A 12,154-nucleotide genomic window follows, 5' to 3' on the forward strand; every position below is an offset into this window, starting at 1 on the left:
GGGCACACTCTGCTCAAGACGGTTCCCATCACTCCTTTCCCTGGGGAGGCGGCTGCCACCTGCCCCTCACCCAGCTGTGCTGGGACCAAGGGATGCAAATGATATGGCTCAGCAGAGGCAGTGTGTTGTCTCATGTTCCTGTGGCTGCAGGCTGATTCCCTCTGCGGGCTGCCCTCAGGGACCCTCAGTGAACACATAAGGCAAGAGCCAGGTCACAGAGCTGCAGGGCCCCTGTGGGCCTGGCAAGCTCTGGGTCTGTGCAAAGGACAGCAGCGTAAGACAAACCAGGGCAGCTGAGGTGAGGCAGAAAGGACAGAGCCAGCCCCGAGACAGGGTGTGTGAGGATGCATTTTAGCCCACGTAAACTGGAAAGCCTTCGAGCAGGAAGTTGTTCTCTGCTGTGCAGAGGGCAAGGCCAGGAGGCCATGGAGGTGCTGTTCCCAGCAGGCCAGGAGAGCTGCGTCGAGAGGCAGCGCTGACCACTGCTAGAGCAGAAGGTCCGTCCTTTCCCTGGCTGCCCCTGGCCAGAGATGCCTGCGAGTGGCTGGGACTGCATGACCCTGAACTCTGTCTCGCCATCTCTGAGGACACCAGCTGGAGGAAGTGCCCAGGCCTCACGGGGAGCTGGGAGCCCTGACTTAATGTCCTTGCTATTAGGCTAGGGAGCCCTCCCCAGTCTCCCATGGAACAGGCCACTCCATGGCCCTGAACAGGTCGACCGGACAGTTGGCAGCCTGAGGCACCCAGGTCAGGAGGCAGCTAGATGCCAGCTGCCCAGGGGCAGGCAGCCCAGGCAGTTTCTGCTCAACAGCAAGTATTGGCCCAGCACCTACAATGGGCCACGTCTCTCAGGGACTGCTGGGGGCACAGCCTTGGGGGGGATGCACTTGAGGGGAATGGGCAGGAGCAGGGATAGATTCTAAGCCAGCCCCAGCAGCCCTCCCCTGGTGTCTGTGGGATGGTCACAAGCGCCTGGCTCTCCTGTCTCCACCACCCCGCCCATGGCTCAGGGACATTTGTTGTCTCTTATTTTCTCTTTTTGGTTAATCAGAAGCCAGTCAGCAAATAGCTGATAAGATCTCTAGTTTCCCGTAAGACTCACCCGTGTTCACTGGGGCTGGGACTTGAATTTCTCCTGGGGTTCCCCAGCCTAGAAGGAAGAGGTGTGGCAGCCCCTGGCCGTGAGGCTAAAACCCAGACCCCTGTTGCAGGGTAGGGAACCAGCTAGGACATCCCTGCCATCAAGTGAGCGTGCTGTGACACCAGCAGCCAGAGGGCACTGGACAAGGGCACGTGGAGGCCCACGTGGGGACTAAGGGTCAGCAGCTGTCTATTGGGCCCCCGAGGGGACATCAGTCAATGAAGCCTTGGAGCTCCCTCCTTGGAGAGAAATGAGGTCCATGGTAGGGAGGTGCAGGGGGAGCGTTGAGGCCCTGGCTGTGCTGGGGCAGGTGCAGGAGAGCTTCCTGGGGGCATGAGAGGCAGCACTGAGCAAGGCCCCTGCTGGAGAAGGGCAAGGCCCGCTTTTCTCCCAGAGCAGGTAGGAGATGGCAGATGGAGGCTCACCTGGAGAAGCTTCTGGGGCAGGGGCTTCAGCTCAGCCCACACGACAGTGCCCTTGCCAAAGACGGCCTAGGCGTCAGACAGCACTTGTCGCCTGGGGCACCAGGAATCTGCGGAGGTCTTGAGGGTGGTCGGATAGACAAACCACATAGCCAGACTCTTGCCAAAAAACAAGCTGATGTGGAGATGCAGGGTTAGATTCAGAGGTGAGGTGTGAGTGGTGCCTGTGGCCAGCGAGCTGGGCTGGGGGCCCGTCCCCCTGCCTGGGAGCTGGGCCTTCTGAGCACAAGGTCTCTGTCCTGCCAAAGGCACTGGGCAGAGCCTGCCAGGTCCCTGTACCACTCACCAGTGGAGCCCCCTGGCTGGCTCTGCCACCACCACCACCTGTTTCTTGCCCTGCTTCTCCCTCTCCATCTGAAATTTGCAACACAGAGGAGTGAAAACTCACCTCCCTGCCTCGCCCACCCAACCAGGCAGTCCCTGGCCTGCCCCTTCACAGGCCTGGCCCCCCAGCAGCCTCCTGAGCTGTCAGAGGAAGGCATGTGAGCTGCACCTGAACATGCATTCTTACCCTCACCGCACGCACACACCCAGGACACCCCCCAGACATACATCACGCACTGCAATACACTCTATCCTGCATGCTGGAACATACATGCCACACCCATCCTCACTGCCTGCACACACACACTGTACACAGGCAGTACACTCACATGCACACACATGTATCACCCACTACACACATCATGCATGAACACATGTCACAGCCACACATGTGCACTTTTTGTTTAGATGTAGACAATAGGTCAGATACAGTGTTAGGGCCCAGGGAGCTGGATTTGCAGATAGGATGGGCATGTGTGGTGGACACAGTGATGGCTCACCAATGTAGGAGGCTGTATACCATGTACCCCTCACACACAGACACACTGGGAGCATTCCTCTGCTTCCATACCTGGCAGGACGGAGAGGGTGGTGGCAGCAGGTGACCAGACCCATGGGAGTCTTTGAAAGGCAGCTGGAGCCTGAGGCTGTGTCTCCCCAGGGAGCCAAGCAGTTGGCATTTCCCAGGGGAGACTGCCTTTCTGAAACATTCTTGGCCCATGCTTGGAACAGCCGCTCATCCATCCCAGCCTTGGGCCCCGCTCTTCTGCAGCATCTGCTGGGCCTTTGAACCCCGCTGTGCTGCTCCTCAGGCTGGGAGCCCCAGTGTGGGATGGAGTTTCCAACTCGGCCATGTTGCCGCACCTGGTGCTTCTTCCTCTCCCGCTGGCCTTCCCCCTGAAGGTGGAACCTGCTGGCAGCTAGGACTGCACCGGCCAGCCAGGTAGGGGGGCAGCCTGCTACCCACTTCTGCTCTGCCACTTTGCATCCTGACTTTTTTTAAAAAAATATACATTTTTAAAAATTTTAATTGGAAAATCAGATATACAGAGAGAGGAGGAGAGACAGAGAGGGAGATCTTTCTGTTGATTCACTCCCCAAGCGGCCTCAATGGCCGATCTGAAGCCAGGAACCCGGAACCTCTTCCTGGTCTCCCACATGGCTTCAGGGCCCCAAGGCTTTGGGCTGTCCTCAACTGCTTTCCTAGGCCACAAGCAGGGAGCTGGATGGGAGCTTCCAGGATTGGCACCAGTGACCATATGGGATCCCAGCGTGTTCGAGGCAAGGACTTTAGCCGTTAGTCTGCCATGCTGGGCCCTGCATCCTGACTTCTCTTAAGCATTGGTTTCCTCCTCTATGAAATGAGACAGCACTTGTCCCTATTTTGGCTGGCAGTTGTGAGATTAGGGCACCTGACCTCTGTCCGCAGCGCTGCCGGCATCCACATTTGCTCTGAATTGGCACAGGAAGGATCCAGGAACACCTGCTTGCACTCACAGCATCTTGGGTTCAGGTTCAGAGAGTTCAAGGCTGTTCCTGCCCTCCTGTGACTCCCTCCAGCTGCCGAGGCACCAGAGTGGGAACCCCAAAGCTAGGAGCCATGGCACAGGCTTTGGCATCCAAAGCCCAATTTAGACTTGGCAGTGGCGGCTTAGAACACAGCTTGGAGCTGTTCCCTGACTCCCTCAAGTGACTTGTGACGTCACCTGATTTTTCTGCTGCAGCAGCTCCACCCATTGCCTGTCACTGCTTCTCCCCCTCCCTTACCCCGCCCAAGGAGACTCTGAATTCTCGGGGCTGGGGTGGGTCTGTGCACCCCCACCTTCCAACAGGCTGACCTTGCCCACCTGTCCTGGGAGGCCTGGCAGCTGGGAAGTGCCCAGTGCATATTTTGAATCAACGGGTGAATGAACGATGAGACTTCCTCGTGCCTGGCACCTGCCCCCCTCAACCCTGGCTTCAGCTTCCTACTGGGAGGACTGTGGCGCCCTGCTTCTGTGTGCACCCCACCTTGCAGCAGGCAGGGGGTATTTCTGATCTTATCTCTGCGTCCCCAGCACTGGTTACAGGAGCTAAGATGCTGAGTCAATATTTGGAGCAAGCTTTTCCCTTAGATGGGGCAGGGTGAAGCCTCCAACATGAAAGGCCCAGCTCCTCCGACACCAGGGGCCCTGGACATGAGGCCCCTTCCTACACAGAGAAACTAAGCTTGTTCCATTTCCCCTCAAGCGCACCTCACCTGGCCTGGCACAGACCCTGGCAACTGCACCGGCTCCAGCTACCTGGGTCCGGGGTGCCAGGGCCCCTCTCACAACTTGCAGGTCTGAGAGCTGGGCCTCCTCTGAGTTGGTTGAGGCCCCGTAGTGGAAGAAGACAAAGATGACTTGGTCCTTGATGTGCCTTCTGCCTGCCCTTCCCCCATTAGGAGGCCACACCAGGCCCAGACACAAGCCCTGGGGTGATGTTGGCTTGAAGTAAAACCATGGGCAAGACCCTGTTTGTCACAACAGGGCAGCTCCCCCTGCCCCCACCCCACTCCCAGCACTGAGATGCACAGCCTCCTGGAGCCACCTGGCATTAAGCTTCCGCCCTCTGCCGCAGCCGTCGGCATCCCCAGCAGGAAGGAAAGTCGCTGGAGGTGGGGGCTGTGGGCCTGCAGCCTCTCTGGGAGCCACACATGATCTTCCCTGCACTCAGGCTTCTTGGACCCCAAAGAAGTAAGGCCTCAAGCATGAGATGGGCCTCACTTGACAGCTGCAGTGGCAGTGCAGAGCCGTGTCTCTCTGAACCCCAACACCTGCGATCCCTGGTTGCCCATGCGTTGGCTCTGTGTGTGCCCAGGTTCGTTCAGTGAGGACTGAAGGGGTGCCAGGAGTCAGGGTGGGCACCGGCCTGGCCAACTGGGGGCTCACTGGTGCCCTTTCCCTCAGTTCTGCCCTCCAGCACTCAGGCCCATCTTGTCATGCTTTGTCCCTGCAGCCTCCAGCAGATGGCTGCCCCTGGCCGGTCCCTCCCAAGACCACAGGCAGAAAGGTGGGCTGGTCAGAGCTGGACTCTGGGGTTGCGTGGCAGCCAAGCTAAGCAGAGCCTTCCCAAGGTCAGCTGTTCCCTGAGGACTGTGAGAGAGGGTCTCTCACCAGGGGAACACGCGAGCTAGGCCTTGAGATATGGTCAGAGGTGCTGCTACCAGCGGCCACAGAGCCCAGCCCTGAGGCCCACGGTCACAACCAGTGCCACCATCCTGAGCACCAGAGGCCTGAGGGGGCAAGCACAGGCTTCGGTGCCGGAAGATGGGCTTCCGCGCTGGCTGTGTCCCTGCCTTGGCCTCTTGAAGCCAGAGGAACCTCAGGCATCAACTGAGCAGGACGGCAGGCCCCCTGGGAGTTGCCCAAAGGAGCCCGGAGTGGTCACTCGGCAGCATGGGGAGGCGGGCTGCTGCCTGGCAGCATCTTATCCCCACGAGGCCGGCCAGCCGGCGGGGCTGTGGATTTGAATTCCCAGACACAAAGTGTAGGCCCCAGCAGGCAGAGATGTGCTCCAGCCAGGAGCTTCCTGCCTTCTCTTGGTTCTTTTACCTCCACTCCTGCTGCTTCCCCATGGGGTCTCCAGCCAGTGTGCAGAGCTCACACCACAGACCCACTGTTCTGCAGAACCGGAAGCCAGGCCGTGTGCACCTGCCATCCTGGCCACACCGCAGTACCCTGTGCCACCTCTCCTGTGCCCTCAGCCGCTGCCAACGCTTGACTGCAGTCCCGCTCTAGCCTCCTGCCCCTCCACTCCCTGGGGTCTCCAACTCCTCTTCTGCATTGCTCCTCCTCGGTGCTCACATCCCTTCCCCTCTCCAAGTGAATACTGCAGCTGGGGTCCCAGCTGCTTCCGGTGGCCACATTGTGGGCTGTAGGACCCTGACGCCACGTCTGGCATGAATGGTGGCACATTGTGAGCTATATGACCCCAGCCCCCATGCATGGTGTAAGTGGTGGCAGTACGGTTCCAGCCCTAGCCTGCAGCCTCCGTGGCACCAGGCTGAGGGTGGCGCTCAGGAGCTGGGAGCCTCCTGCACCCCCAGAGAACATCCTGTGCAAGCTAGCGGTACAGGTCTTTCCGACTCCCAATCTGCCTTAATGTTAATTTAATTCCCTTTAATCTTTAATGAAAAGTTGTAAAAGTAAATTATTTACCCCAGAGAGCCAAAGTGCTCCTCAGGAGCCCTTGCCTACTTGAGGGTAATTACACATGCAGATCTTGCGCGTGGGGCCCCTCCCCCGGCGGCCCAGGCAGCTGCATCCTGGCTTATGAGCTCATTAGCTGCATGGTAACTGCTGGAAAACGCATGCCATTTGGCCGAGCTAGGCTCGTGCTCCCCGCCCCCAGGGAGCTGTCTACACACAGCGTGGCATAGTGTGACCCACGGGAACCCAAGGAGTCCAGTCCAGCCCCCAAGGGCAAGTGGGAAGAGCTCTTCTTTCTCCATGCCACACCTGTGCAGCAGAGCTTGCCTCACGTCCCAGCTCAGCCTCAGCACCAAGAGTAGTGGGGAGCCCCAGAGGCCAGGGGGTCTGGGGAGGAAGCACGGGCATCGGGAGGCTCAGTGCCAACCCCCTCTTGGCACTAGCCCCGCTCTCTCCCGTTGCCCCAGCTCCCACCAGCTCGTCTCTCTCCCAGCTTCTCTCTCAGGCACACCAAGTGGCAGGTGGCCCAGGAAGTGTCGGTGAGTGTCACATGTGTAGGAGACGGTGGGAGAAGGGCAGAGGTGGAGCCTAGACTGCAGGTCACGTGCCAGGATCGCGTTCAGTTTGGGCTCCCACTGGTGAAGAACTGGGAACCAGACCGGCTCGGCTGCCTGCGTGTACAACCACTCAGCTCCACTGAGAACAGAATGGCCCTCATCGCCTCCCCAGCTTGGGCCAAGGACCAGCAAAGAGCTGCCTTCGTGTCCCCCCACCCAAGGCGCAGCGTTTACTGGCTTCTTTGGTGAAACCAGTCACTTTCTTGAGCTGCCTTGAGCTCAGTGATGCTCCTGGGGAATGGCCCCCCAGGCTCTCCTGTGTCAGATTTGGCTGTGGAAGCCAGGACGTCCCACTATCCCCGCGCGAGGGCTCCCTGTGTTGCTTGGGCAGAAGCAGGCTTGTGGTGGCTTGTGCAGGCTCCCCCAGGCCTGCAGCTCCTTCCTTCCAACTGCAAGGTCCCTGAGAGCCTGCATTTTGTTCCAATGCCCAGATGCAGTTGTGCCAGATGCCCCCTCTGTGGTCTCCTGGTGACTACCTGCTGGAGGGTAGGGTCATGGGATGGGCCAAGGAGGCAACCTCCCTGTGGCCAAGACAGCAGCCTGCCAGGGGTGGCCTTGGGAGCTGTGCCTAAGGGGCAGGGGCCTGGGGGAGGCAAGCAAGCTGCTGGGTAAGCTATCCAGGCCACAAAGCCACAAATCATCCTTTGCTGCTGAAAAAGCCATTTGCACGCCATCACCCTGAGACCTGGTGATGTGTCATGGGCTCCCTTCAGCCCCTAAGGGAGCAGGGTGCAGACTGTGCTGGAGGAGGGGCTGGGAGAACCTGCCGTGCTCTGTCCCCTAAGCCTCCAGCGGGCTCCTCTCTGCCACCCACTCAGAGGAGTGTGGCCTTGTCCTCGGCCCTGGTAACACCCAGAAGTGAGTGGCCAGCACTCCCCAGATAGAAAGCAGGGCTCTGCCCCAGGCCTGGGGCTGCTGTGTGAGCTGAGCCCAGCTCCTGTTCACAGGCAAACATGCATTAGTCAGCCTCCTGCAGCTGCCCACTCCCTGCAGACCCTCCTGGGACGATAGCTATGGGTGCTGCCCAGCCCGTTCCCATCCTGCTGGCCTCAACTTCTTGGAACTGGCCTCCACCTTGCCCAGTACTGCCTCTCACCATGAGCTGCGTCTCACTGCAGTCTGAGCGGCACTCACTCTGGTGGTCTGAAACAGTGCTGCCAAGCTGAGGGAACGTCTTGCAGCATGCATCCGCCCCTCAGCCAGGTGTAGGCCCACCCTGGGGGGGGGTGGGACAAGTGAGAATGGAGAGTAGGGGCTGGTGGTTCTCAGAGCATGAGTAAAGCCTGGGAAGCTGGGGCAATGCGGGGGGATCAGGGATGTGGCAATGAAAGCCAACACATGTGCCACATCACCCACCTGCACCCGGCCAGGCGGATTGGGAAGGAGATGGCAGCCAGGGCGGCAGGGAGGGGCGCAGGGGGCAGGAGCTGGCAATGTGATGCCGCCGCCCCCTCCCAGCAGTGCCTGCAAGGCCGCTCCCCCGGCAACCTGCCATAATGCGCACCCAAGAGAGCCTGAGATGCTGTGTGCACCCCAGGTGCCCTGGCAGCCTGCCAGGGTCCACAGCCCTGCTGTGTGTAGGAGCTGTAGATAGAAATGGCCCTGGTGACCACTGGCCAGGTACTGTTCAGATGAATTACACCGTCCTGCTCCTCCAGGGACCAGCCCCTTCAAAGGGCAGCAGCCCTGGCACCTGCTGCTGCCATGGTGGGTATGGAAGACCACACGTCCGTCAGGGAGAAGATGCCAGGCTTGCAGACCACACCCCGCTTCAGGATCCTGCATGTACTGGAGCCTAGAGGAGGGGACTGTGATGAACCAGCCATCTCCAGGGCTGGTGAAGATGTCCCCAGTCAGGCTGAAGTGACACCGATCTGGGGCAGTGTGACTGTGGGTCCTACGGCAGATGAGCCCAGGGGATGAACACCAGCAGACCAGCACGCATTGTGCTGTGCAGCTTGCCATCCTGCCAGAAGCCCAGCACTTACCACTGCATCCCTGGGAGCAGCCTTGGCACCGCTCCAGGAAGTGCAGCCGAGAAAGCACCTGCCCCATCAGGCTTTTCTGGGAGCTGGCTGCGGTAGGCAGTCCCCACACTACCCCTTGCCTGGAGCCTGGCACTCAGCAGGTGCAGGAAAAACGAGGCACCTGCATTCCCACACAGCGTGGTGACAGCAAGGTGTCAGGGCACAGGTGCAGGCAGACCCCTCCCCCAGGTCTCCATGACCCTCGACTGGCTGAAGAGCAAGGACGATGGACCCCAGCCAGGGCATCTTCTCACCCTGTGTCCCTTAGGACCTGCCTCCCCTCCCTCGTGGCCACTCCCCGCAGTGGGTCGGGTCACCTCTCTGTCCCTCTGGAGGCTGCAGCTGCCCCTGTACTCTGACCTCCTCGGAGGTCCTGCTCTCATGGCCGGGCCAGGCAGGGGGGCCACCCCCATGGGCCTGTCGGCTCCCTCTCTGCTCCTGCTCTTGCAGGCTTCCTCTGCCATTCATGACCTGAGCTTCTGGCAGAGCCCTCATGGGCTGTGGCACCAATGCTGCAGGCAGGTGCTGTGGGAGGACCCCAGGCCAGACAGACAGAAAGAAACCCACGGCTCTCCCAGTGCCTCCTTGCCACTTGGGTGGGGCCCCGGCGACCTCTGCCTGGACTCTGTGTGGGGAACATACATTCACTAAGTAGGAAAGGGAGGTTGGGGGTGGGCACATCTGCGGCCCCACCGCCACCCTCCGAGCGGCAGGGAACGGGGCAAAAAGCTCTTGGGTTAAGCCTTGACGTCCTTGTACGTGCATCAGGTCCAGTACTCACAGCTGCTGTGGCACAGGTGCAGTGGGGAGAGGAGGGGCCAGGGCGGTGTAGGCGCCTCCTCGTGAGAGTGCCCTAGCTCAAGGTCAGGAGACAGCTCGCAGCTAGGGCCCCAGCATCACCCCTTCCTTTCCCATGCAAAGTGCTTGGGTCCCAGCAGCCCCTGCACCCACAGGTTCAGGTTTCCTGACAGGACCCACACGGGGTGCTCTGGGTGGCCTCTACCTGCTGACAGGCTCATGTACCTGTGTCCTTGCTCCTCGGCCACCTATGGCCCTGGGAGCAGGCTGACCCTGCCATCCCAGGGGCTGCTCCTCCCTTGTGTATAGGTGTCTCTGGTCTGGCAGGTGTGGGCCTTGCCACCGTGGAGCTGGGACACACGGGAGCACGTGGCCTCCTGGGCCTCTGCAATCTGTCCTGCAGGACCTACAGCAGCTGGGGCAGAGTCAACTGATGCTGGCTCGAACCCGCTTACCCACAGGGTATAGACCAGGCTGTCCCCTGGTCCCAGCTACTGCTGACAGCCTTTGCTGAGAGAGGGGCCCGCGATGTGAGGCTGCCTTCTTTGCATTCTAGGATGGAATGCAGCTGACTTGGCCCAGGGTCAGAGAATAGACCCATCCAGCCCTCCTCCTGATGGATTCCCCATTTGTGATCACAGTGCCTGCTGACTCCACGCTGTGCATAGCACAACCCTGAGCCACTGGCCTGGGTCCCAAACAGCAGCCTGGCCTTCTACATGGGCCATGGGACGGTCAGCCTTGTTCCTGGCTATTTGGGGATAGCAGGTGGGAGCATGACCCTTCTTGGAGAACACCGAGTCGTCCCCTGCCTGAGCTGCCTCTGGGGACTGGGATGGGTCCTTCCCGTTGGTTCTCTGGCCCAAGGCACTGTGTATATACATCTAGTGGCTTAACAGCTGCCCTCCTGAGCACCCTCACACCCTGTCTGGGTCCTTGCCCGAGTCCTTCATCCGGGCAACAACCCCTGACTCACGCAGAACCTTGGGCTGCAGCTCCAGCCTTCAAGCCCATCCCTGCCTCTCTTCACTTGGGGAGAGTAGGGATTGTGGGTCACCCTTCTGCGGATAGCAGCTGTAGAGGGAAGCCTTAGGGGCTGAGCGGCCACGTGCCTGCCGCTTGTGTGTCCCTGCAGACGTGCTGGTGGACGGACAACTGTGCGACTCGGAGGCAGCGGCCTGCCAAGTGGGCGACCCCGTACGTCTGGAGGTGCGGCTGACCAACCGGAGCCCGCACAGCGTGGGGCCGTTCGCGCTCACCGTGGTCCCGTTCCAGGACCACCAGAACGGCGTGCGCAACTACGACCTGCACAGCACCGTCTCCTTCGTGGGTTCCAGCACCTTCCACCTGGACGCGGTGAGTGTTTCCTCTGCCCCCTGCCTGTCCCCGGGCACCAGGAAGTGGGGGACAACGCAGCCTCCCATGAGGTCATGGGGCTGGGCAGCGGGACCTGTGGCGTCAGTCCCCACCTTGTTGCCCAGCCTCACTGCTCGTGCAAACTCCACCCATGCCCCCCAGTCGGGTCTCCCTGAGCCCCAGGACAGTTCAGGGAGGGGAGTGGCAGGGGGTTTCTCCTGTCAGAGAGGCAAACAGGCACAGAGAGGCCTGTGGGGGCAGCACAGGAGGGGCACAGATGCCACCCAGGTCCCCTGCTGGGCTGCGCTGAGGCCTCCTCTCCCCCCACCAGGTGCAGCCATCGGGCCAGTCTGCCTGCCTCGGGGCGCTCCTCTTCCTCTACACGGGCGACTTCTTCCTGCACATCCGCTTCCAGGAGGACAGCAAGAGCAAGGAGCTGCCGTCATCCTGGTTTTGCCTGCCCAGTGTGCACGTGCGCGCCATGGAGGCCCCGGCCTGAGCCGCCCTGCACCGCCCGCGGCCCCCTGCTGCAGTGACCAGGGTGTCCCTGATGGCTCCCGGCTCCTCCTCTTGATCCTCCTCCTCTTGGTCCTCCTCCCCCGACTCCCGCAGCCCGCAGCTTCTTCAGCCCCCCCACAGGCAGCCCCACCCTCCCCCCAAGCTGATGCTGGGGTCCCACCCCTGTAGCAGATGACTCCAGCTGCACCCAGGCCCAGGGTCCCCACTGCCTGCCCCCCTCACTCCCTTCCATTGGCCTCCCCTTGGCTCTGCCCTGTGGGGCTGGGGCGCCTTCCTCCTTGTCTTCCACTCACTCCTTTAGCCCTTGGCATCCCCCAAGGGCCAGTGGGCATTGTCAAGAGGACCCCGTCTCCCCCACCCCCTTACCCCTGCTGCCCATGGCAGGCAAACGTCCCATGTTCTGCTGCTGAGCTGGGCTCTGGATGCTGAGCTCGTGCGTGTGTCTGTGACGAGTTCCCCAATAAAGGGCCTGCCTCACCCTCAGCCACTCTGCTGTCTGCTGGCAACAGTCGGTGCCACGCCACCAGGGGCCGGCAGGGTAGGCCTGTTGTGTCTGTGCCTGAGAGTGCCCCACCTTCAGCTGCCTTGCCCCTTCACACCCACCTTCCTGCTAGAGGCTGTCTGGGCCTGCACCCTCCACATGAGACCCCACACCACGTCCTCTCCCCTCCGGCTCACACATCTGGGACTCTTGCATCCTTTCAGGTGGTCCACGGGC

General features: G+C 60.9%; 1 protein-coding gene across 2 annotated transcripts in view; it reads left to right on the top strand.

Moving 5' to 3' along the window:
* Positions 1-11,625, top strand: part of TRAPPC9 (trafficking protein particle complex subunit 9) — a 358,840-nt gene extending 347,215 nt beyond the window's left edge. For both annotated transcript variants that reach the window (XM_058668446.1, XM_058668447.1), the window contains 2 exons: positions 10,697-10,917; positions 11,249-11,625. In XM_058668446.1, the coding sequence (XP_058524429.1) occupies positions 10,697-10,917; positions 11,249-11,416 (389 nt within the window). In that variant the 3' untranslated portion in view covers positions 11,417-11,625. The remainder of the gene's footprint in view (positions 1-10,696; positions 10,918-11,248) is intronic.
* Positions 11,626-12,154: the final 529 nt, after the last annotated feature.

This window comes from Ochotona princeps, chromosome 9 (assembly GCF_030435755.1).
Source record: "Ochotona princeps isolate mOchPri1 chromosome 9, mOchPri1.hap1, whole genome shotgun sequence".
Lineage (NCBI taxonomy): Eukaryota > Metazoa > Chordata > Mammalia > Lagomorpha > Ochotonidae > Ochotona > Ochotona princeps.